Below are 25,874 nucleotides of genomic sequence, written 5' to 3' on the forward strand. Positions count from 1 at the left end.
CCATACCTGAAGTACCAGCCACACGGAGTCAGCCCCATGCTTCCTCTGCCACAGGTAATGAGGCGGGCACGATGTGCACAGGCGCTGATTTTAGGGACGGATAATCCGAGGTCCCTGGGGTCAGGTGCCACAGGCGTAGCAGAGCTTCTCCCAGAGTAGCGTTCCCATGCTCTCCTCGACGCCTTGGCTCACTCTTTGCCTTCTCCACCAAGGGCAGTGATGGATCTCCCAGCGCGGTGCCGAGCGGGGTCAGGCGACTCCCGCGGCCCGGGGATGCGGCAGGTGCCCTCCCGCCCTCGCGCAGCCGGGAGCGGCGGGGCTGCCAGCCGGGGCTGGGGGTGCGTAACGAGCAGCCACCCCTCACGTCCCGCGCACGGCAGGGCGCCGGGATCCTCAGGGCCCATCCTTCCCCTCTCTAACAATACCGTCCTTCTTGGGGAAAAAAAACCAAACCAAAGCCAAAAGGCGTGGGGGTGGAGGGCGGGGGTGTGAGGGTGAGGCCAGCGGCGCTCCCGGGGTGCCCCGGCGAGCCGAAAGCGGCGGGGGGCAGCGGGCGGCGCGGCCGGGCAGGCGCGGTGCTGCCGCCGGGAGGAGGCGGAGGAGGCGGGCGGGCGGTCGAGCCGCGCCGGGGAAGTTTCCTCGCCGCCACCTCCCCGAAACCCCTCCCCGCCCAGCGCGGCTCCGCTCCTCGCAACTTACCGCCGGCCGCCGCGCCTGGGCAGCCGCCGGGCCCGCGCCGCCGCCCCGGAGGTCCCGCGGAGTAAGTGCGCGTCGTGCCGAGCCGTGCTGTGCCGAGCCGGGGGCCGGGGCGGCGGGGCCGAGGCTGCCCGTCACCCGGAGCCAGCGCCGGAGCCGCCGCCGGCGCGGGGTGCCCGGACACGTGGGTGCGGCGGGGGACGGGCGGGACGCGCCGTATGAGCCGCGGGCGCTGCGCCGCTGCGGGTGGCTGCGCGGGCGCGCAGCGCTGAGGGGCTTGCGGCGGGGAGGGAGGGGCGAGGCTGCGGGAGCCGCGGCGGGTGGGAGGGGAAAGGGCGGCAGAGCTCGGGAGCCCGGCGCGGCGGGAGCCCACGGTGCCGGCCAGGAGCTGGGCGCGCGTTGTTGGTGGCAGAGGGTGCAGGTGTGCGGGCGCTGCGCCGCGGTGAGCGTGGCTGCCGTCACCCCTGTCCCCGGGGCCTGCCGGCTGCGGGCACGGCAAGTGTTTGGGGAGGCGTCCGGGCCGCCAGCGAGGAGAGGGCAGCTCCTCCTCCGTCGGACGGGGAGAAGCGGCCGGTGCCGGGTCACCGACGGCGGTCCCATCGCCCGCACTGCCCGCACCGCACCGTACCGCACCGGTGCCCCGGGCACGGCCCCGCTGGGGCGGCCGCCTCCTCGCCGGGAGCCCGCTGGCTGCCGGCCTCCGCGGGGTCGGGGGAAGGCAGGAGGGAAGGAGGGATGTTGTCCGCTCCCCACCCTTCTCCGCACATCCCAGCGCCTTGTTCGGGACAAGGAGGGTGCCGAGCAGGGAGGGGGCACACCCGCAGGTGTCCCTCTCCCCGGTTCGCCTTCTGAGGTTTCGTTTTGCCAGCCTAAGCCCTTCGACAGGATTGTTGGACATGGCTAGTCACGAGATGGGTTCTGTCTGTGGTGGTGGTCTTGGAGGCAAAGCTTATTTTTGGCTGGAAATACTCTGTTCTTTGAAACCGTAATTGAAAAGGCAGTTTTTCTATCACAGAGTCAAAGATCAGAGTTTTCTTCAATTATTAAAACATAACATCAGGCTCTTTTTTTTTTTTTTCTTCCTCTTTTAGGCTGTAAGGAACATAGTGTTGCATTTAAATTGCAAAGAGTAGCTCACATTGACTTTTAGTAGCAGAACACTTTCATGGTTACATATGCTCTAGCAAAATGCGGTATGAACAGCAGCACTGGACAGTTGCTACGTTTGAAGACTCACACTTTCCACAGTATTTTAAAATAAAAATATGGTTATAAGAAGAGAAATCAGCCATTCGGTGCTGTGAGAAGTTCTTTAAAAAGCAAATGTGGTGTGTGGAAAGTCCCTATGAAACAATTTCCAGATTAGAGCTGTTCGTTCTCTGCCAAAAGCTGTGTAAGCATGAACCATAATGAGGGTAGCTGTAGGATCACAGAGTAGTCATGGAGCAGGTAGTCTGGGTGCACCAGAAAATAAAAGACAGAGGGCAATGTGTGTGAAAATGTCCCTAATTGAGGACTGCAGCTCATGGAGGTAGCTGGCAGATCTTCTGAAGACTAGTCTGGATACACTCGCCACAGATCTGTGTCCTAGCTTGCAAGCATCTTATTCTACCATAGATTTCAGTGTAAGGTAAACTGCAAGTATCTGCATCCTCAAACAAACTTGTAAAATATGTGGACTAGTCTTTGTGACTGGTTCAGCAGTCTTTAGAATTGTAGAATTTGTAATAGCATTGCTGAAAATGTTTACTACCCATCTAAGTAGAAACTAAGTCACTGGTTCCTGACAGCTGTGTTACTTATTCCAGGCCTGATGTTTCACTTCTAATCTTCTTCATTAGCTTCATCTTCCTGTGTAAACTCAATTGTAAAAAGGGTAGAGAGGAAAAGGAGGGAGAAGCAAGTCACTCTTTTGCTTGTTTGTTGCTCTGCCCTTGTTGCACTGCAATTTCTGTCACCATGGGCAAGGTGAAGAATGGACTCTGGCAGGAGCATTTTCAAAATCTTCAAAAGTAATTTGAACAGTTTCTCCAAGTCAGCTGGAAACTGAGGGCCTCTTGCATCCTTTGCATTTGGAGAATTTTAGGGTGTTTTCATTCTTTCTTTCATTCAATTACTTAAGTATAGGATCCCAAAATATTATTGCTCACCTTTCCTTCTAGATTTAGAGAAAGAGAGGGAGAGTGATACAAAATTAAGAGATTAAATTGAATTAAGAGGCTTGAGTTTTTTCCTTCCTTTTATTTTTACAATTTTTATCCTTGAATATTTAATCGGATATATCAAGTATCATAGGGTAATGATTTCCTAAATGTCTGGACGCTTTTAATGGTCTTTTACCTTTTTCTTTTTTTTTTTTAACCTCTTTCTGACGCAGTATGTTCTGTTGCTCTGTCTCAGAGTGCTAATCCTACTGCATGGCCATAGAAAGTAAGATGTGAATTTACCATCCCGTTCTACGGTACAGGTCAAGCTCCCATGGAAAGGCTTTAGCAGTTGGACCGAGAAAGCCTTGCCCGAGTTTGGTGGTGTGACAGTGAGCTGGAGTTGCCTGGGAGAGGCACCCGCAGGGGCAATCCTTGGGGGAACCTGGGGGGCAGCTGCTGCCCCATACCCAGGGCAAGCCCCGGGCAGTGTGTTGGCAGCGCAGGCAGAGGATGCCGCCACCCCAGGCCACCACCCAGGGCCCCCGCCGTGCTGGGCTGCTTGGAAAAATCACAGAGGTGAACTCCCACCATGTGAGGTAGGTCTGCATTTTTGCAGCTCCCCTAATAATGGAGTGAGCTAGGAGAAAGCTCTTTTTATTTATAAGAACGGAAATTGTGTGTAAAGTCCTTAAAATCAAGGAGGCCACAGCTGGGTACTTCATCTGCTTTTAAAAGTTTTTCCAACTCAAAGTTGTTTCTCTGTCCTTTCTATGCTGTTTCCATAGCGAGTCACACCTACTGCCACTTTAGGCAATTGGCCTAATTCCTGAAATTTCAGAACTTTAATTTCTCTGCTCAATAGCTTGAGCTCTTTATCATCTGAATATTGAAGAGGATTGCACGGTTTTGTGTGAACAACGCTTTGGGTTTTAGCTTTTAGGTTACACTGGTCTCAGAGGAAAGTGAAACATTATCTTCAGAATGTTAGTGTAGTTCACTCTTCACTTTCTCCTTTATTATGAAATATTATTTATTATAAATTAGTTATAGCATTATTTGATAAATGAAATAGTAATTTATCTTTTATAACAAATTGTAAAAATTATGTTATATGGATAACAGCTATTTTCTGTTATGTTTTCCACACTTAATATATTACTATAGCCAGTAATATATAACAATAATTACAGTTTTATCTTGAGCTGTGATGGTGGAAAAGATTGCAAGAATATTAATTAGGATAAGCAAACTTGTAAGAAGTGTGGCTGTTGCTAGAGGACAGGTTGATTTAATGACTTCAACTGTGTTTGCCCTTGTGCGTTTTGTTTTGTCATATATGTACCTAAAAATTGGTCTCATTGGTGGATGCAGTTTGGAGAACTGAAACTGAATACTGCTGTTTGACTAAACTCAGTGCATTTTTTTGCTGACAAAGAACACATAATACGTCTTTGTGTAGTTGTGTAAGCAGAACCTATTTATCAAGGTTCCCAATCCCTAAGTTTTAAGTTTTTGTTATGTTAAAAATAATGAGTTACTGAATGCATTTTCATGAAAACGCAGTCTGGCAGAAATTGGAGGAAAAGAATGTAATCTGTCAAGCAAGAGATATGACAATGACAATGACAATGACAAAGTTGAACAAACCAGCATTTAAAAATGGGGTTTAACATTGTTTTCCAAGGAACTGAGAGTCCCACAAATGCTCTTACAATCATTTCCTTCTCCTCCCCTCTAATATTCGCACCAATTGTCCAAATTTGGCAAAGATTTATTGGTGGGTTTTTAGTTTCATAAGAAGTGACTGCTGGCTGGAGAAGAGAGCTCCTAGCCAGTGCCTCCTCCCTTGACCCATTTGGAGTGCGGACAGCCCCGTGGGAGCCGGCAGCACAGACCCTGGGGTTACCCCTGAGAAGCAAGAGCTTGAGGATGTAGCACAGAAACGTGAAGGAAAGCTGGCATTGTTGTTAGGTAAATTTCTGTTTTAAAATTAACTTTCAGTTAGTGAATTGTTGGTATTTCTGGTCGATGTGGGTCAGAAGGTATGTGGGTGACTAAAGGTGCAGCTGGGTGCTTGCTGGCACCCTTAAGGGTGCTTGCAGGATAAAAAAGCAAGCAAACAAACAGAAAAACAACCAACCAAATGTAAATGGCTACAGATGCTTAACCTGATGTGGTACCTTTAAATATCCCGTTGGACATCACATTGACAACTTTGACAGTTCAGTGGTACAGCCTTCTGGATTTCTCAGGCCTAGGACCATTCCTTCTCTTTCATTTGCACTTTAACAGAGGTTGAAAGAGAACCCATTCTCATAGATGAATCCGAATGAAGAAAATAGACTACTTGCACCTACTGGTGAAACTCGCATCTACTACAAGTAGGTACCTTTACTGTATGACGAGAAGCAGAAGTTTTGTAGATAGAAAATGTGGATTCTGGCATTTGATGACAGAATCACAGGGTCACAGAATGGTTGAGGTTGGAAGGGACCTCTGGAGATCATCTAGTCCAAGCCCCTGCTAAAGCAGGTTCGCCCAGAGCAGGTTGCAAAGTCTCCTGTTAAGACTGGAAATAAGACGCTTCCTGCATTATGTGAATGTTGTGACTTAGCAAAAAAAATGTTGGTTGACTTTGACAGACGGGAAGTTTTCTCATTGTATGGCAGGTAAATAAGAAAGCAGCATCTTTAGCCTTATTGTTGACCATGTCAGGAAGGTCACTGGTGCACACGTCCAGTTGGAGTTGGTCCGTTGTGAGTGCTGGAAGTGCCACTTGCCCAGAGATGCTGGAGCTGTGGCTCTGGGCCACACAAGTGCAGCTTTGCTGCTGTCATGGGCAGGGTGAGCCCAGAGGCAATTTGGTGGTTCTCGCAGAGCGTGGGACCTCAGTCAACCCTAACCCAGTGCTTGGGTGGGAGATGCCAAGACTTTGGCCTGTGTGTGTCCCAGCTGAGTGTTAGCTTTCCATAGCCAGGGTGACTTGCTTACAACCACGCTTTCTGTAACCCATCCTATCTGGGTGTATTTTTCTGCTGTCTGGGATAACGTGGGTTCCACTGCTGAAAATACTGCTGGTAGTGTTTATTACTTGAATGCTTTTGTTAGCTTGGGGGAAGCCCTAGGCTTTAATGAAAGTTATTACAATTTCAGACTCAAATGTATCTGATTTATTTTAAAAAATGAATAAAAGTTTAAGAAGCTGATTAAAACATAATTTCACCTAGAGGAAAATTACTTTTAATTGCTCTGTGTAAACCTTAAAACCTTTACATGTGACTTGTATTAATTATAACTAGCAAACTTTTACTTGTTTGCACTGAATTGTGCAGAAGCAGTACAGTCGTTTGTTGTTAGACCACAAACTTTTATAGACTGCATGTATTTTACAAACTACTTTAAAAGCCCATGTAAAATAATAAGAAATGCCTTACCTTTAATCTAAATTTATAATAGGTGTAGAAAGGCTTCCTAGAGCATGTATATAATTATTACTCATTAGAAAAGTTGTACAGAACCACATGGGTTGAATGTTTGCAAAGCATCTTACACTTCTTTCCTGAGCTAGGTGAGTATCCCAGTTGCATGTTATGATTCATAGCTCAACATTTTTCTTGTATGTATTTCATATTCTTTATTAACCTGACGCTTAGCCCAATAGTGTTCATCAATGGATCCCCTCACCTTTTGTAGAGTGTTTGACACATAAAAACAGAAAATGGATGTATTGCCCAAAAAAATAATGACAAAGGAATTGGCTGTTGTATTCTGGTTTTGTTCTTTTTGTTAACGATACATAACTAAAACCAGAGAAATTAGAGATTCTTGTAACATTTTGATAATAAAGATCCCATGGAATGCTAAGAGCAAAATTGTTCAATCCTTGTTTGAGGCACAGAATTCATGTTGTAAATGGTAATTTTATTAAATTTTAAAAGCATAAGTTTCCCTTATGTTTTCACAATAAAATATTCTGTATTTCCTGTCCTAAACTATTGGCATATATGTTTGCTGAGCAGTTTCAACCTACATTTCAGATACAAATAAAGTTGATCCCACTGGGTAGTTTAAACATCATATTAATTTTGTAGGTCATTTAAAAATAAATTCTGGCAAGCAGGTTGCCAGTATAATTTCAATGTTGTTCTACAGTTTGACTTTTATGTGTATTTAATATTCAATGAAAAATACGATCTTTTGCTATGTTTGGAGTGCTCTGCTTTTAGAATAACATTATTGCTTTAAAATGATGTATGTGTGTGTCTCCCACTTTGGCCCTTTGTGGACCTTCCTGACAGAGTGTTCTGTTGGGTGCCTCTGCCAGGGAGACACTGGGCAATCTAGCCATGTCTGGCCCCGCATTTCGTACCTGATGCACACACTCACCAGGGCCTCCTGGCTGTTCTCAGGTTAAACCATTCCTGACCATGGCAGGTGAAGGAAGCAGCACCAAGACTTTGTCAAGACAGTCTCTGGACCAGTTATATTTCAGTTTTAGAACTTGTAAAAGCAATGGCAAATTATTAACCTCATTTTTGCAGTTCTCCAGTTTTAAACTTTAACCCTTCCAGGTGCTCTGGGAGTTTTGGCCACTATGTTGTCGGGTTTCTTTGTCCACTTCAGGAAACATTTCTTTGCATTTGACCAAGTCTCCTCCAACATCAGGGGACCAGAGAGTTTTCTGAGCTTGCTGAAATTAGCTGCCAGGAGATTCCCATTCTTTGGTAAACATGCGAACATCTTTTCATAGAATCGTAGAATGGTTTGGGTTGGAAGGGACCGCAGAGATCACCTAGCTCCAACCCCCCTGCCATGGGCAGGGACACCATCTGCTATACCACATTGCTCAAAGCCCCATCCAGCCTGGCCTTGAACACCTCCAGGGATGGGGCATCCACAGCTTCTCTGGGCAATCTGTTCCAGTGTCTCACCACCCTCACAGGTGGTGCAGTTTCTTCCTACTATGTAATCTAAATTTACCCCCTTTCAGTTTAAAGCCATTACCCCTTGGCCTGTTGCTATAAGCTCTACTATATTGTCCGTCCCTATCTTTCTTCCAAGCCCCCTTCAGGTACTGGAAGGCTGCTATAAGGTCTCCCCGGAGCCTTTTCTTCTCCAGGCTGAAAACTTTTTTTTGCCTTTGCTTATTTCTTCAGGTGAGAATTTTCTGTTACTGTCACTCCACTTTCTTCAAATAGCTTCTTCTGAATGATTGTGCAAATCAGGAACATTTTTCTAGGTTGCTTCCACTTGAATGGAAGACATCCCAGGTTAGCAATTTAAGTTAGCAAATTATTCATACATGACTTGGAGAATGAGGTGAATAGCAATGAGAGCAGACTAGCGAAGAATTGTGCAAGGACCTGATGAGTCAAGTCATTAGACAATAAAATGACAAATAAAATTCTGCAGAGATAAATGTAAACTGCTAAACCTTGAGCAAAATAGTTGTAGCTGTACGTGGAAAGCGATGGGCACTGAGCTGCCCCTCACTGTTCAGAAATGAGATCTTGGCATCAAAGGTAATTCCAAAAGATTTGGTGCTCGGTAATGCCCCCCAAAAATTAATGTTAAGAATTGTTAAGAATCCAAAAAGTTTGCATGGGTTCAGGAGGAGGATGGACAAACACTTGAGAGCGCCGTATTGAGGGCTGCTAGAGAGAACTCCATCAGGCTCAGGAAATCCTCTGAACTGAAATAACAGGGAACTGGGAAAATAATGGGGAAAAGGCATGTGCGTGTTCTGTTCTTGCTCTTCTGTGTCCAGTTATGCCTGTTGTTGGAGACAGCACCAGGAAGATTGTTGGTCTGAACCAGTACCGTGGTCCTTGTGTTCTTGACACCTTTCTCTTGTTAAATTTAATTGTATATGGGAGAAAGTGACACAAAGTATTGTCAAATGGTTTCTTCAAGACATACTCAGGCTTACAGTGTTGTGCAATTTTATAAATATAATTAGGATGCAAAAAGTAGTACAGATGTATTTCCCAGGCTGTCAGTAATATCATTTGCCTGTGGTGTATTCTTTGTGCTTATAGTGTTTCCTTCCTCTCTTCTTTCTTTCATCCTTCTGCTCATGAGTCTCCTCTTAATCTGGTCCAGCACCCAGTGAGATTTCTGTGTAGGCAGATGAGACCTCATGTTTCCTTACCAGAAACATTCATTTTCAATGAAATAAAAAACATTAAGTAAAGACCGTAATTTTAGATTGTAATTGGTTTTTATTATTATTTTAATTGATTTTGTTTTCTTTTCCTTTATTTTAAAGTTAAAAGTGATCACCTAGATAGCCAAAAAATCTAGATAGTTAATTTATGTTACTGACTTAGGAAGAGTGAGATTACTTTGCTGCCAACCTGGGCATCACAGTCAGTGCCATGGGTTTTATACATGCCTGTCCAAGACACCAGAGTGCTTGTTCTACATTTATATGAAGGAAGCCTTACCAATAAATCAGTGAGCCTGAAGTTTTTCAGCCCTGTCTTCCACAGGTTTACTTCAGCCACTAGTCCTGACATTGCATGCATTTCTGCTCAGTGGTATTAGAAAAAAAGGTCTGTTGAGGTGGACGTGGATGTTTATGAGGATGCAAAAGTGGTGACCTACCTCGTGTGCTGTTGTTGCAGAGTGTGTTACCTGCAGGCTGCATACCCACAGAGAGGTCTGGGGCTGGCCCAGAGTCTGTGTTTAGGTCAGTGTTAGCACTGCAGTTGGTGTGGGGTGTCTTCCAGCAGATGGGTATGTTAGGTCCTGCACATCTGGGCACCTATCTGTTTCACTGGAGTCCCTGAGGCTTGCTGGAACGCAGGATGCTGTATTGCATCTGCAGGCATTCCAGGCTGAATCAGAGGTGGTCTTTGGTCACAGCACTGGAATTAATTGTTTATAAAGCTGCTGAAAGGTCCCTACTAAATTTCATTTTTAAAAAATATCTTTCCCTCTTCCATTTTATTTCCTTCCTCTTTTTATTTTTTTTTTTTTCTTTTTGGTTTTTAGCTGTTGCATTTGGCAAGTTTCTTTCCTAGCATTTGGAAATAATTGTTTTCTAAATGCTACCCAGGTTATCTGCCAAATTTAACACCTTAAAAGGAAGCGGGGGTGGGGGACAAGGGACCTACCTGGGAACGGAGTGAATGTAGTGAGCCTTTAGCAACTGCTAAAACGGAAACTTCCCAAGTATAGCACCTAAAATCAAAACCATCGAGTTCCCTAATATTAACTGTAAAATACCACATGTGATCATCTACATGGTAAAAAAAGACCATTTAGTCCAGCCTCATAACCTCTTCCTTTCTTTCTCTACCAAATGATAAAGCACATGTGCGTTTCATGGTTTTGTTTTTTTTGTGTTTTTTTTTTTTTTCTAGCAAATGAGTATGGTTTGGGGAGATACAATTTTGTCTAGGTGTTATTAGAAAATCCTACCAGTTCCTGAGAAAGTATGGTCAGTCTGGCAAACTTTTTTTTTTTTAAAGAAAAAAAAGAAAGTAAGAGCAAAGTAGTATCCACTGATGACACCAGAAGTGACTTCATCTTGGAGACTCTGCAATGGTGTAATCACCAGGGTTCTAAAGCAGGAGCAGTTTTGCTGGTGGCACAGGAACAGGAAAAGTTTAATCCCTTCTCCTTGGTGATGGAAGGGGTAAGGTAGCCCAAGGTGTTGTTGTGTTCCTGCTGTTTCTGATGGCAGCAAGCATCGGTGTGGGCTCACTGCCACTGAACGTGCGTTACGGCAGCCCTGGGACAGCTCTGGGATGCGGCTGTTGGCAGCAGGGTAGGGCTTGCGCGGGAACTACAGAGCCTTTATGGAGACCAGCTCAGCAAGCGTAGGAAATCAGGTTCCTTGTCCTTAAACATTAGTGTCTGTAAGTGCTGAGAGTCGGCCGTGGCTAGTTACTTTTTGGTCACCCTTGTGTCTGGTGCTGTGTGTGCAAGAGCTCACCCCCCGCCAGTACCTTCTAGCCCTGAGAGGTTATTTCCCAGTGTCCCTGACTGCCTTTAACATCTGCTTGCCAGGCAATGGGCCACTCGCTTGTGTCAGTTTTCAGGTGGGCGCTCAGATGGGGGCAGCCCTTGTGAGATAAGGAGCTTCTTGGAGCACCTGGCCACCCCCCCAGCCTGGCTGGGGAGCAGTTGGCAACCGCCCTGCACCAGGCTGCAAAGGCACACGTTCAGATCCGTGTGCGTGGGGAAAAACTGCACGGCGTTGGCTAATGTTTCAGAAAGAAGGGAATAAAATCTCTCGTAAACCACCTTCTGTACTTTCTTGCTCTTTGTGCCCTTTTTTTTGTTTGGTGTGGTTTTTCTTTGGTTTGGTTTTTTTTTTTTTTAATTCCCTTTAAAATGATAAGAGCTGTTTGGAAAAGGGGGCTGCTGTTTATCATGCCTGGTGCAATAGTATTCTTTAATTGGTAGGGCTCTAGCTGCTACCATCGTGTATTTAATAATAATAATATTTAACCAAGCAAATGACTTCCAAAGTAGTAGAGAAAAATGAAGGGGATATGTACTTTCATGACTTCCCTTCAATTTAGATCTTGTCTTTTTCAATAATTTGAGGTATTTTCCTTCATATTCGATGACATGTTTTGCATATAACAACTTCTCTGTAATAGATACTGCATGTAATTTAGACGTAATTTTTGATACATTAACAACTCCGGGGAATTTAATTAGTTTTTGTAAAGTATTACTAAAAGTTAAAATTAACCTAGGATGACAATTCTAATAGGGATAACTAAGTTGCTGTCATTTAAAAGTTGAATTTTTCAAAATTAAAATTACTTAATTACGTTGTAAATCAGCTGTTCCATATTAATGTCTAAGCCCTCATGTTACTGCTAGCTTGATTCTGCTGCCAGAGGTCTCTGGCATCTGCTGAGAAAGACAAGTCTTTGCCCCTAAGAGTGTGTGTGGGTATATATAGGACCTTTTCTTAAATCTCTTTTGCAGTGACTTGGAGGGCAGAATATGTCAGAGCGGAATATGCAGCAGTGGGTTTTTTGATGCTGGTGTGTTATAGGAACCTCTCCCAGAGAGGGAGAATGTTCCCTACAGCAGCTACTGCAAGCTAGGTCACCTAATTATGCTTGAACTGCGATATACACTAAAACATATATGCTTTTTCCTTATGGGCTTTAATAGAAAATGCTTTTTAAACGTAGACAATTACCAGTCTTGGTAAAGTTTTCTTTCCATTAGTAAAGAGAGCACTGCTGATCTGAAAAGCTGTCAGGTCATCCACATACCAGCATTACATCAATTGACTTTTGAATATTTTTTCCATTAGAAAAAGCTCCATTTTATTCCCTCGCTGAAGTGGCAGACTTTCAGCTTGTGCGGTTTTTCCATTTATTGAATTTTGCAATAAAAGAGTTTTTGAAACAGATGTCAGTCATTGCTTAGGAGTGGGGCATTGTTAGAGAACGGTTTTCTTCTGCTCTTTGCTGTTAATATTTTTTTTAAAGTCAGGAGAAATTCTTGTCCTTATTTTTAATTGTCACTTTTTAAAGCCTTGAATAATTTTCTAACCTATAATTTGGTGTCAGAACAAACATGAACACCAAACCCTGATTTCATAGAAATATTTCAGATTGGCCATTGTTCTCAGCGGGAGTGGGACTGGATTCGATCTCTCAATTGTAAACCAGAAAGAAGGGAGTGGATGCATTACAGAGGCATGGTTCATATTAGCATCTTCCTTAGGGTGTGGAGTGAACCTGTTAACACTTTCTTTATGTTTATATTTTATAGAAGTAGCAGAATGTGTGCAATGAGTAGAGTCCAGTATGGACTTATTGTGCACAGAACAACTGGGCTTGAAGGGATTTTTTTTTTTTTCTTGCAAGAATCCCATTCAGGTAGAAAGATGCAGAATAAGGTTTTGCATCCTGATCCTAAAATATAAGTTTCATATACAGAAAGGCTTTAAGACAAATTGAATACCTTCAGACCATTGGATCTTCACTTATCATAGATAAGCAAAGTGCTATTCACATTTCTATGTATATAACGTGTAACTTTAGATAATCAGATTTACATTTTTATTATTCTTTAGCAGACTGCATTTGCCTCATGTCTTTAAACAAAAACAAGCCAATTTTTCTAATGAGGGTTTTAGTTGGGTTTGTTTGAATTATTTGAATGATTAATTCTGAATTTGAAGAAGGTCACAGCATTTTATTTTAAAGACAATTGCCCCTGTAAGGAAACCATATTTTGAATTGATGTCTGTTTAAGGGCTCATCCTTTGTTAATCCACCTCAGCACTTCAGTGTTATTTTTAGCATCAAAGAACACCGCTTTCAAAGGTGAGAGAACACAAAGCACCCCATATTTATAATTTATAGGGGCTAGGACTGTGACCTGATGTAAACTTGAAGAGATTTAGTATAAAAATATCCTTAGCTTGAGGGCAACATTTTGGAAACTTTGTGGATTTTCTTTTTTATCCTGGCTCAATCTGCAATCATATTTCTTTGTTATTATTTCCTCTTAGCATTAAAATACAATTGACATTGATAGATATCAGGGAGAAGCTGAACTACACACAAAAAAAAAAAAGAAGAAAAAAAGAAGATATGTTGTTGGCACAGAAGAAGCAGCAGTAGAAGAGTTCCTGGCTGCCTTTTATTTGTCTGCTGACAGCGAGCACAGCGGAGCTCTTGCTGCCTGCTTTTGGCTCATGTGGATTTGCAATAAACAGCTCAACTATATATTTATTTTTAAGATTAATTCATTTCATCAAAGCTAACGGCTTCTAACTTGTTTCGTTAGCTAATGGAAAGATGCAGATGTAAAGATCATCTCTTAACTTCATGCCAACACATTAACACAGCAATGTGGTGCTGTCTTTTCCACAGGTATGTGTGTGTACTAGGACTCCCTGAACCCCACTGTAAATAATAGTCCATATATAATTTGGAAGAAGAAATCTTCAATGGAAGACCCCCAGGGAATAAATGGGAAGTCTGTAAGTAAACAACTTGTCAGTCCTGAGAAAAAAGTTATGGCTTTTAAAATGGTAATTACTTTTGTTGTAACCAAGTGGCTGGAAAATTTTAGAAAACTACATGCACTTCTAGTGATTGGAAGCAGTGAGCGGTGAAATTCATTGAGAGGTGGAGGCTTATGCTAAAGCTACAGAAAATAGGTATAGATCTAAAAATGTTTGTCTTTAATGATTCATATTACAAAATGATGGTTTTTACTTTCCTTAAGAAATATTCGACTTGCTGGCATTTCTGTTGCTAACAGTTTGGTCTGTTAGAGACTTTTCATCCCATTATTTGAAGTTATTTCTCTTCGCCTGTGTGAACATAGGCAAGTACAGCCTCTGGGAGAAGCGGGTGCAACTCCTAGCTGCAGTCTTATGAATAGTAGCAATATCTGTTTCTTTAAAAAAAAGTGTCTTTAGCAGCATTGCTGTTTCTTGTAAATGCCTGTTTATAAAGTCATAATAGTGAGAAATTTTGCAAACTATCAGACACGGTTAATAATGTTTTTAAAATAATATTTCATGCACGGTCAAATGATTAGTGTCTGTTACAGATTTGTTAGTTTAGTTTGTGATATCATTCTTGGCACTCGGTGAACATCAAAATGCTACATATATGTTTTTATTCTGGATTGTTTTAACAGAAACAGTGCACAATGAAATTTCCTTATTTTTACCAGTTGTAAAATAACTCCAAAACCTACTATTTAGTAAATTTGATTAGATTTTTTTTCCTGCACTTTTCTTCTGGTTTGTTTATTTTCTACATTTGACGGTACTCTGCATCATCTCTGCCTCTGTATATCCAGTTTCGCCAATGCTTGTGTTAGTTTTTCACATAGCAACAGAGGAGAAAGAACCAAGGCACCTAATAATAAGCCTGTTGTGTTGCATGTTTTTGTTATGCTTCTCCTCTAGTGTCATTTTTACTGTCTGAAGCAATATGGCTTTGATTATTTTCCAATGTTCATTTGTTCCACAGTCTGTCTCTATGCGTACATTTGGGTATTTATCCATCGCTGCTACAGCAATGTGTGGAAAGGACCAATTCACTCCTAGAGAAGGGGGGTGGCCATGGTTACTGCCTGGTGCTAAACAGGGATGGTCCTGTTTGTAGTTGTAGTCCCAGAGTTTTCAGCACCACCCAGGCTCAGTCCCCTTGTTCTCCGCAGGCTCAGGCTTTCCTCTACGCTTGAAAAGCCTTTTCCCAACACTGTGGGGATTTTCTGTGGCTTCCATGGCAATACTGCCTCTCTGTATGTCTGGCATAGGCTGGGCTTTGGGTGCTGCTGTGGGTTTGGGTCGGATAATTGTATGCTGGAGCTGTATGTTGACAAATGTGACTATCACTTGTCATAACAGGAGTATTAAGGGAAATATTTGTTCATAGTTTGGCACCACCAGCACTCCTGTCGGGGTTATTCATTCCATTCCTTTTTGTCACCACTTAGTCCAGAGAGCCTGTAAAACACTTAATCTGCTCAGGCTTTCTTTTCACATCGTGCAAGTGGGTGGTAGGCATGGATGCTATCCAGATTATCAACATCTAAACCAGTAACTGCTGAATAGCCTTGCTGCATTGACAAGCACTTAGGCTTCTGTAACGGCAAGGACTGAATGGCCCAAAGGTATGTGACACAGGGGATGTACCACTGTGAGGTGTGACTCTTCTGCTTGCTGTGTCATTTGGTAGGTTTAAAATTGGGGTATTAAACCTGTGAATCAAGTCCTGCAATTAGGTCTCACTTCCGTTCATTCATAATTGGACAGGCTGCTGCATTCGCATCAGTCAGTTGACCAACATGGAGATTTCTTAAAAGCAGTAGTCAGAAAGCAAAAAATAGTCTCAATGAAAATAAAGAAGATGGTGTGAACACTTTGTTTATTCTGCTCTGTGTGTGTGCATACAAGAAAGAAAGAAAGAAAGAGAGCAAGGGTAAGGGATAGATTAACACTCTTCAATTACAACACAGAAACCAAAAGCTGTTGGGATTTAAGATCCCAAACACGTTATGACTCTTAAAACCTGGTGGTAGTCCATAGGAAAAGAGGATAACTTTTCTACGAGTGCCAGCTGAGAGGTACTTTAAATTTGGAACTGGCCAATGCAAACTATGCTGTGGAAGCAATTTCAGGGACACGTGGGTAAGGGAGGAGCTTTATTCAACAATTGAGAATCGAAGGTGTATAATGTTTTTGAAAGATAGAGCTGGATGGGTAACAGAGCCAGTACCAGAGAAGGAGAAGGAGAAAGGAAAGGAAAATGAAAAAACTTTGTCAGACAAGACTAAGAGTAGATGAGTAAGTACTTTGCCAATGTCTTTGACCAAGATTTCTCTGTTGAGAAAGAGTGGGAATGCAGCCCGTCAATGTTGACATGTACAAGAGGATGTCATAATAAGCCCAGTAGGGTAACGTCTGCTCTCTGTTACATTCATACATCTGAGAGGGGATTTTAGCATCTAAGCAACACTTTAATCACTTGGAGAAATTGTTCTAATGGTGCTGTCTTGTGTTTGGTTCACATTCTGTGGGACCTGATTTGCAAACTTGTGCCTGCAAACTTGAATGCTACATCTGCCCCTGCCTTTCTGTTACTAGGTGTCTGAGAAAGAAGTGTTTAACACAGATTTGGGGCTGGCTAGACAGAGGATATCAGTGTGTTATGCTCCCTGAAAAAGTCACCGATGTTCAGTTTCTTTCTTTCCAAGTCCAAAAAAGGCTTGCTTGCTAATGATTTATGCACCTGTTAAAGATGGTCCACAGGTGTTTTATCAAGCTAAAACAAGTGGTCCATTATTTTTAATCTGTATTTCTTTATTAGTAAATTGGTTGTTGATTTCAACCCTATTTGTCAGTGAAGCAGAGATCTCAATGATAACCAGGTTGTTGTAAATTCATACAACTGGGCTGCCTCAGTGACTGGGGTGTTTCTTCTCAAAGATTGTCAAAATGCTGTGCTGCTCACCTCACCCATCTTCCTGTGGGTGTTTTTCTTCACTTGATTGACTTTGGAGCAAACACTAGCAAAGTAATATTTGGCTTGCTACTGAAATCTGCAGGTCTGATACATAGCCGGCATGTTTACACCTTGAAGTGCCATGCCTAGGGTTGCATCTCACCCCAGATTTGATATACTGGTGCTCCAATCTCCATTTGAGTTTGTAAGCCCAGTTCTTCACCAGCTTGAGGGGGCTTTTCTGCCTGCCAGTCATTTGCAATGAGTCCCACTGCTCACACATGCCTGAGAAGAACGAACCACATCTTGTTTTAAAAATTTTAGAAAACGTCAGTTTGGATGTTAGAGAAATTCTGATTGTAGGGAAACTGAGAATGGGTAACAGTACATCTTATACCAAATCGATTTCCAAAAATTGCTGTAAAATTGTTGTGGCTTACATTTGTGATAGGCTAAATCGCTGCCAGTCCCGAACTTGGCTTTGGCGTGAATGTGTTGCCCTGGAAACCCTCTAGAAGCCCTAGAAACGTGACAAACACTGATAATCAGAAGATTCTGGTGTGATATGCTTGGTGTAGGTATATACCTGGGTTAGAGGTACGCTGATGACAACTTTTAAAAAACCTCCAAAAGGGCGTTGTAGAGGTAAGCAAGTATTTTATTTCATTTGATTTGCCTTTTGATTTTTAAAAAATACATGTGGTGGGTTTTTTTTATTGCAAGCTTCAGCACAAGGAAGTTTTCACAAGTAAATATGAGCATGTTTACAGCAATTACTAACCCTCTGGGAATATTTTGGAGGGTATTTCTTCACCATCAGTCTGTTTTTGGTAGCAATATTAGGTTATTATATAGCATAAAATGCTTTTCATTCCTACCCCGTCCAAGCTTACAGTTGAAAATTCTCATTGCAAAATTGTACACCAAGAGGTATTTTCAGCATTGAGTATTTTTGATGGTGGACTTTGCCCATATGGAAAACAGAGCGAAGACTCAGAGGCCCTCTCAGCAGTCAAGTTAGATCCAAACAGCGCGTACCCAATGAGCCAAGAAAGGAGGTGCTCCTCATCTGCTTCAGCAGTTAATCTTCTCCGGTTCCCCCCGCAGCCCCCAGACCTCAGCTGGCGGGCGGCGCTTTGGGCAGGCGGGTGCATACCTCCAGCTCCTTGCTCCTCCCTGCTGCTCGCCGGACACTGCTCTCCTGCTCGCCCCGTGCCATGGGTTGGAGAGCGGCACTTGCACCGACAATTCACCTCATGCCTCCGCTAGTGGAAAGACACAGAGCGAGTTGCTGGTTTCAGCAAGAAAAACGGTGGAGGGGGGTGGGGTGGGGGAACCCAACCCAAAAAACATCCAGCACCTGGCTGCAGCAAAATAATGAATTTTGCAGCAAACATGCGAGATTCTGTGGAATCTTGGAAAAACGCCAGACTCCACGACCACAGAAATGCTGAGTCCATGGGGCCCAGAGAGCAGGGCTGGGGCAGTTCACATCTCTCCCTCTTTGTTCCAGGCTCCTCGCAGCCTTGCCGAGGCATCGAGTTACAATCCCTTCACATTTTCAAGGTTATCTTAGCTACCAGAAGGGCTAGGAGGTTCATTTTGTTTCCAGGCGAGCTGGGATTCGGCAGCGTGGCTCTCCAGCCCCGGAGCGGTTTCAGGGACCATCACCACAGTGGTGGCATGGCTGTGCCTGTGGGCATGGCTGGTGACAGCCAGACCTCTGGATTTGAACAGCATCGCGGGCAGTGTGTTTGTCCTGCTGTCACATTACCTGTTTGTCCCATTAGGGAGCAAAGTCTATGAGGAAAATGGGTGAAAATGCAAGTGGTTTACTGTTGGTTGAAAACTCATAGCATCGTCACCTGTGGCAGTCATGTATATTGGTGCTACCTCAGTTTCTCTGCACGGCTGGCACAGCACTGTACTTACTCGCTTCTGCGTTCCCTTGCTAGTCTGAAGAAATGTGTAGCGCTTCCCTTATGGAAGGCTCTGCAAGGCAATAACCAACAAGCACCATGCAATTGCAATCTGTAACTAAGCCTACAAACTGTGGTTGCCCGCACCCTTCCCATTCACTCCTCTTCCCCCCTCTATCTGCAGTTGGTAGGATATTGGAAACATAAGCCACAAAACCCACTTACAACACTCAGTAAGTGTCAAAAATAGTGAACACCCCGAACTAGCTGATGTATTTAAATTCACCAAACTGAAATGAGCTGCTGCTAGACAGTCTATGGTAACTGCTCTATCAGTAGTATAGTAGAATTTTTTCTACTATAGTAGAAAATAAGTAGAATTTTTTTTTCTTTAAAAATACTGAAAATACTCCTGAAATTGTAAGCTGTGGACAGTTTGAAGAACGTACCTTATTTGCTACAAACTATTCATTCAGCGGGGTTTGCAGTAACACCGTGGAGGAATCCTTGTTACTTGAAACATACTTTTCGTAGCTTGTGGCAGAAACCCTGCAGCGCCATAGACAACGATGCTTGCAGCACTGGCAGAAGTACTTCTACCCACAGCTTGTAGTGTTGGGCATATTCATCTTTGCAGAACCAGAGCCTAGACATAGCATTCATTGGGACTCTTATTTTTAATGAGCATTTGTTATTTTCTGCCAATGATAATGGCAGCTTATCCCACTGCCAGTGTAACTCTTGATGTGTTTTCCTCACATGCTGCACATCAGCGCTGACCTTATGGTCCCAGCTTTAGGAGCAGGACAGAGACCTTGCAAGGACTTCGTCTGGTCTGTCAACAGATGCCACCACTGATTTGGCTACAAATCCTCTTTTCCTCAGATAATTGGATCTTTGTCCTTGTTACAGTGTGAGGCATTTTTAATCACCTTATAAAAACAGGTATATAATGGGTATATAAAAAGTACACAATCCATCTGACTCTTTCCAGCTGGTATATACATGCACTGTATGTATACTGTTCTGCGTGAAGTCTCTTCTTGAAAATCTCGATGAAGTTGTAGCTTAGCCCTTAACAGTAAAAAGCAAACTGCTAGTGAAGTTTATTTTCTTTTTTACTAGGTTTTCTGGACCATTGTTCCGCTTGAGGAGCCATGTTTGTTAGTTTTGGCTCTCTGACTTTTCTTCCTTAAGGATAAACTCTCCTTAGGCAGTTGTACAACTATGCACTAAAAGACTGCATAGCAGTTTATTCACAGCCCAAGCTCCAGCAGAATTCAACTGTGTGACTTCCTGGCTTAAGCGGGGGTGCATCCGTAATGTAAATACCTACTTGATTTTGTGGAAAACCAGGAGGTTTTTTGTTTGTTCTTGTAAAAGATTCCTGCTGGAAGCTTAACTTTAAAGTTGGCATCCAGCCTTCTCTGCTGTGACTCGGATACTGATCTGATTTTGTGCTTTCATGGACATTTTTATATTTTAAAATTTTTAATTCAACATTAGCTTTGCTTACAAGCTACAGAGCAGAATAAAATCACATTACAAACATTGTAGTATTAGATTTTATCACCATTTATTTCTTCTCGTCTGCCCAGGGATTTCTACATGTTCGGTAGAACTAATTTGCAGTCAGACACTGAGGTCTTCTAGAAGGCCAGCAGGCTCCACAAACTAATTTATCCAAATAACCAATCCCTCATAGGCCAACCATAGAAGGACACCAAAATGGCCTAAGCAGGCAAAGCCCCCTTTTGAAGTCTGGAATGTTTTGACTGACTTGAAACAGGCGGCAGGAATGAAGGGATAATTTTCAGTGACCCATGGGACTTTTTTGCCATTTTCAAATATTAGGTAAAACAAAGAGAAATTGCTTGTTCTAATTTAGAAAGACTTAGCAATCCGGAAGGTAACCAGACTCAGAATTGAGGACTAAGGTAGAGAGCTGAAATTTACTCAATGCATTGAGGGTTTGTGTCTGGGTATATAGTATTTACACACCCAGTCATGCATGCACTGCTTTACTTACACGCGCACATACCTAAACTGTTTTTTGAATTTCAGTTTTGTAGCAAAACTTTGGTATGGAGTGTATCTGTGCAATATTAAATGAACTACCTGAAACACTGTTCTTAAGTACACATTGTTTTTCTTGAAGCAATCATTTTTAATTAGAAGGATGTGTTTCTGTTGCTTCAAAAGCTGGGATACTCAATCAGATGCCAAGACTTCCATGCCATACCTGTTTTCTTACACCCCCTGTCCTGGTGCCATTTGATTAAATGTGGAAATAAGTATCATTTAAAAATGAATTTTCTAGTCTAAAGTAGTCTTGCAGACAAAAAGAGGGTATTTTGACGCATACATAAAAACACTTTTCTATGAAAACTGCTAGGGGGAGAGAGAGAGAGAGAATGTGAATATTTAGGAACAAAACGAAAACATTACAGATCAGCTACTTCATGTTCAGCTCCTGGAATGTTTATCTTAAAGATAGTATGGAGCAATCTCACAGGTTGCCGCAACTTCTTTAGAGACATGCTCTTGTAAATTTTGTTTCAAATTTACCATGCAGATGTATGTGGTAGGTCCAGCCCTGTGTTTAGCAACACCAATGACACAAACCAACTCCAGCTCGCAGCTTTGTCCCCATGACATTGACTCACAGGTAAGCTGGAGTTTCCTAGCAGAAAGCGTGGTCTGTAAGGAGGAATTGCTAAGCCAGTAGTGAAGCTTCTCTACCCATGATTAATAGAAGTATGTTTCCTCAAAACAGTATTTTGGCAAGAATTTCGGTCACCAACTCCCCCTTTTCCTTCTGACATCTTTGGTGGTTCTTGGGAGCTGTAAAGATGTAACACTCACGGTTAAGGGGGAGGGTGAGTGTCAGCTCCGGAGCACTTAGCTCTGGTGAAGTCTTAGGGATCCGTAGAGCATTGCTGTGGGGCTCACCTCTGTGTCCTGACAACTTTATGGATAGCAATTTTAAGCTGGCGGTTTAAAGTTGACACTTCGAGCCCTGTGGTACTTGGTTAGGCTATAGCTTTTGCTGGTATCACCCCTACATACACAGCAGACTCCTAGTTTTGGTTTGTTATTTTACATGGGATACTGAAATACAAGTTCCTCCCGATTTCAGATTTCTCTGAAATATGTGTGCTTAGTATTGTCCTCCGGTAATGGATAAATATGATAGAGTGACAGAGGAATCCTATTTAAGTGCAGTTTTCAATCTTCCATATACTGACCTCAGATTAGTGGATTTCAGAAACATGATGTTTAAATTAATGTTATTTTGATGTGAGTGTATAGATGTGTGTCTATGTGTGTCTGTGTGCATGGAATGTATTAGATTAAATTAAGTTATGTTCCAGCTTTTACTTGAGGAATATAATTTTGTTAGTAGTTAATAATGTTAATGCCATGATTTTCTCATATTATGTTTACATATATGGCTACGGTAAAATCAAATTATATTTGCTGGGGGTAAGATTAGTCAGTCAAGGACCTGTTTACAACAGGAGGAATTAAAGTTCAGGGTTTGTAGGAAAGAGATGCTTCTCTGTTTCTGTCTGCTGTGCTTTAGCAGTGTTGTCTAGACTGTCCTAGAAGTCACAGACTCACAGGTCTTGCAGTCCGTGTGCATAGCACAGCAGCAGAGCCTGGCAGCGAGTGGGGTGGCTTTGTAGGGATTTCTCATCAATCATGTAGAATTTGTTATTCTGACATTTTGGCATTCAGAGCCTTATACTCTGCCACCAGCATTCACATAGGGTGAACTTTCCATTGTACCAACAATGCACCTATGCAACTGCATAGTGCAGCAGATGGGAGAAAATCTCTTTCCAGCTCCTGTGGTGATCAGCTCGTACCCTGAAGCACAGGATTTGATTATCCTGATTATAATTTGCAGAGTTATAAGTGTTGTTAACGGTCATGAGTCAGTGAATGAAATTGCTTGAAGATAAAAAATATCTTATTCTTTTCTCAATCTGTTTTGAAAGAGTCAAGTAGGAGAGTAAGTAATTTCAGGCACAGTTTCACACTGTCCTCATGCAGAGGACATTTCAAAATATAAGCAGAGTAATTTTAAAATATAAGTTACATTTGGGAAAAATGGGGATTAAAAGATAGCTTTTAGAGTAAGCATTGCTTGGGTGCTTGTAGATTCAGGCATTTGCTCTTGCTGAATGTGTGTTTAGTACTGTAGGTATTTTTAGGAAAGTAAGCACGATCTATTTTTTATTTTATTTTTATTCTTAATAATTGGACATATTTTTCATGTTTGACCACCCTTTTAGGCCTGTAAATAATTTAAAAGATCTAAAAGTATCTCTGTATTCAGGATCAACTAGTTAAATGCTTATATGCCTTGCTTTCACCTTCAGTTATTTGTACATAAAAAAAGAATCTAAATTTAGGGATGGCTTGTTTCACCTCTATTTTTCTACTCTAGTTTGAAGCATTAGCTTTTTTAGGAGCAAGGTTTATTTAGGCTGATAGGTACATCAGATTTGTGTCATTTGCAACAATATTTTGGAAAGGGAGAAGGTGTAAGATCTATGCTTTATTTTACTCTGGTTTTAGTAAGGCATTGTAAAAACTAAGTGGCACATCAAGCAGGTTTATATAGTGCAGACACTGCATAAATCCTCTGCTCAGTCCCTGGAAGGGCTGTACGCTGCCATTACGCTTTCTATAAACAGAAGACAAGCACACTGCCAAATCCTTGCAGTACTGGAGACCAGCTCTTTCTGTTCTTAGCTTGTCTTGTTTATTGTTGCTCAAAGACTGTCTTATTTGCCAGTATCGCATCACTTTTGGTCGTCCGGAGCAAAGAGTATCTGCCACTTCTTGGTAGCTGGACTCTCCATCTTCTCAATTTCTCCTCCACCTGCAAAATAATTATCTCCAATGAGTCTGATTCATTTGACAGTATTTTGGTCTGACTAAGGAGAGTTAAAGGCAATAGCTACTCAGAAGCAAACACTTTGGGGGCTGGACTGGAAAACAGGAGCCGTGTATGACAGCCTGAAGAACACTCAGATATGGACTGGCAGACAAGAGGGAAAGGTATGTAAGTGCCACTAGATAGGGCTAAACAACATAACTTTGCTTACTGTTCTATGTCTAACAGGGACCAGCGGCAGACCTTTAAAGAGAGTAGGAGAAATAGAGCAAAATCCTGCCTTTGATAGGATGGTAGATACATCCAAACCGTTGTGTAATTAATGCTGTCCTTCATGAACTTACTTTTACTGAGACATGTTTATGCTTTGAGCCTCTGTAGCAATGAGTTCCACAAGTTTACGAGTTTTCTAAGGAGGTCTTTTTGTGCTTTTATGCTTGCTGCCTAATAACTGCAGCAAAAACACGGGGGTGTTGACTTTTCCTGATATGAGAAATAATGAATTGTCAGTCTCTGTTCAGTTACTGCAGTCTCATTCCTGATTCGGTAGACACTTGTTTTCCTGACTCTGAGGTATCTCTTCCAAGCTGAAGAGGCTCGGTTTTTTCCTGAGGCTGCTGCTGATCTTCATGTGAGGGATTCAAGATGTGAGCACTCTGGCTTTATGGTGTTGCCTGTTTTACTCTGTCTTTCTTTCCTAAAAAAAATTTAACACTATATCCACCCTTTTGACTGCTACTGGCCACTGAGCTGTTGTTTTCAGAAAATTATTGGCAACAATTCTATGATCTCTTCCGTGGGAACAATAGTTAATTTAGCACTTATCCTTGCCATTCCTCAGTTTGAGTTGCCTTTGACTTTGCATTTATCAATACAGAATTTCACTGGTGCTTGTCACCATGATGGCAGTTCTTTTAGGCAGCTTTACTTTGAGCTGGCCCAAATAGTTTAGCAAATTTATAAGCTTGCTGTTTGCTGTCTCTTCCAGGGCATTTATGTATAATAGAGAGGTCACTTTGGAATTCCACTAGTAATGTTGTGAAAACTGCCCACTCATTCTGTTCCATCCTTTAAATAGTAATTCATGACAGACCTTTTATTTTACCTTGTGACAAATTGTTTAAGAGCTTTTGGCTTGTGAGAGCTTTTCAGAAATCTAAATATACTACATTAAGCAAATCATCCTTATCCAAATAATCGTTAACTCCTTACAGAAACGCTAGTAATCTTGAAGTTATGACTTCTCTTTACAAAGCCATGCTTTCTCTTCCCCATTACATCATATTCCCATGTGCCTACCAATTCTCTTGTTTATTATAGCAGCTGATTTGATTGTGCTTCCATTGTTTTAGAGCTCTTGGGTGAACTCTTGGGTCTGGGTGTTTTGTGCCTCTTCATTTTGTTAATCTACCCCAAAGCTTCCTCTGCTAATACTTTGGTTTAGAGTTGTCAAGGTCTTCTCTTCTTGCATAGTGAGTATCATGCGGTTAATTCGTTTAGCTTTTCTGTAATGGCCCTGTCTTGACTGAGCATTCCTTTATTACTACAGACAAATGTTGGCTTTTCAAGTTTTCCATTAAGTTTTGACATTAATCTGAGCCAGTAACAAATGGTTTTTCAGGGTTTGGTGTTTTTTTTTTTTTTTTTTTTTTTTTTTTTTTTTTTTTTGTCATGGATTCTCCTGGGTTTGCATTTGAATCTACAGAACATAAGCCCTTTCCCACTTTCAGGTATTTAGCTGTAATGTATGGCGCTCAGCCTGTGTAATGTCTAGGACCCTTGGTGTCAGCTCCAGCATGCCTGAGTCTTCTGCAGCACTGCACAGGTCAGCTAGTCCTGTGCAGGTGTCTGGGATATCTAAAATAGTATTAGAGGCCTTGTGCAAGCTTCAGAATTGCTTGCAGTGTCTTTTTATTTTATTAGTCTTGTATTCTCCTGTTTAGTAATTTTGTCTTTTTGTACTTTTGTTGTCTTTGCAGAGTGTAGAGTGAATGTACTGTTGCAGATCATTTACCTCTTACAAGTGGTGTTTGCTATTTTATATATCTAAGTCTTTGGTTTAGTGAGGTCTGTGGATTGTGTGTATAACGTATAAAAATACAAAACCATAAAATGTGGGGCATGAACTGCATGTTGACTTCCAGGTGATACAGTTACAAAACGCAAGCTTCGTAGCTTCCCAGAAATTACAGATTTGCACCTTTGGAACTTCTTATTTCTTAGGAAGTTAAAAAATATTCCTGGTGTT

The 25,874-nt window shown here is 42.3% G+C and overlaps 1 protein-coding gene across 10 annotated transcripts in view; it reads left to right on the top strand.

Annotated features, from left to right (window-relative positions):
* Positions 1–529: 529 nt before the first annotated feature.
* The window catches only part of EYA1 (EYA transcriptional coactivator and phosphatase 1), a 167,847-nt gene continuing 142,502 nt past the window's right edge, over positions 530–25,874 (top strand). For 3 of the 10 annotated variants that reach the window (XM_056333198.1, XM_056333197.1, XM_056333203.1), the window contains exons 1-2: positions 533–760; positions 13,706–13,815. In XM_056333198.1, the coding sequence (XP_056189173.1) occupies positions 13,783–13,815 (33 nt within the window). In that variant the 5' untranslated portion in view covers positions 533–760; positions 13,706–13,782. Of the gene's footprint in view, positions 761–13,705; positions 13,816–25,874 lie in introns of all 10 variants that reach the window. The other 7 variants (XM_056333196.1, XM_056333200.1, XM_056333195.1 and 4 more) reach the window with 5 other exon arrangements.

Source organism: Falco biarmicus, chromosome 3 (assembly GCF_023638135.1).
Source record: "Falco biarmicus isolate bFalBia1 chromosome 3, bFalBia1.pri, whole genome shotgun sequence".
Lineage (NCBI taxonomy): Eukaryota > Metazoa > Chordata > Aves > Falconiformes > Falconidae > Falco > Falco biarmicus.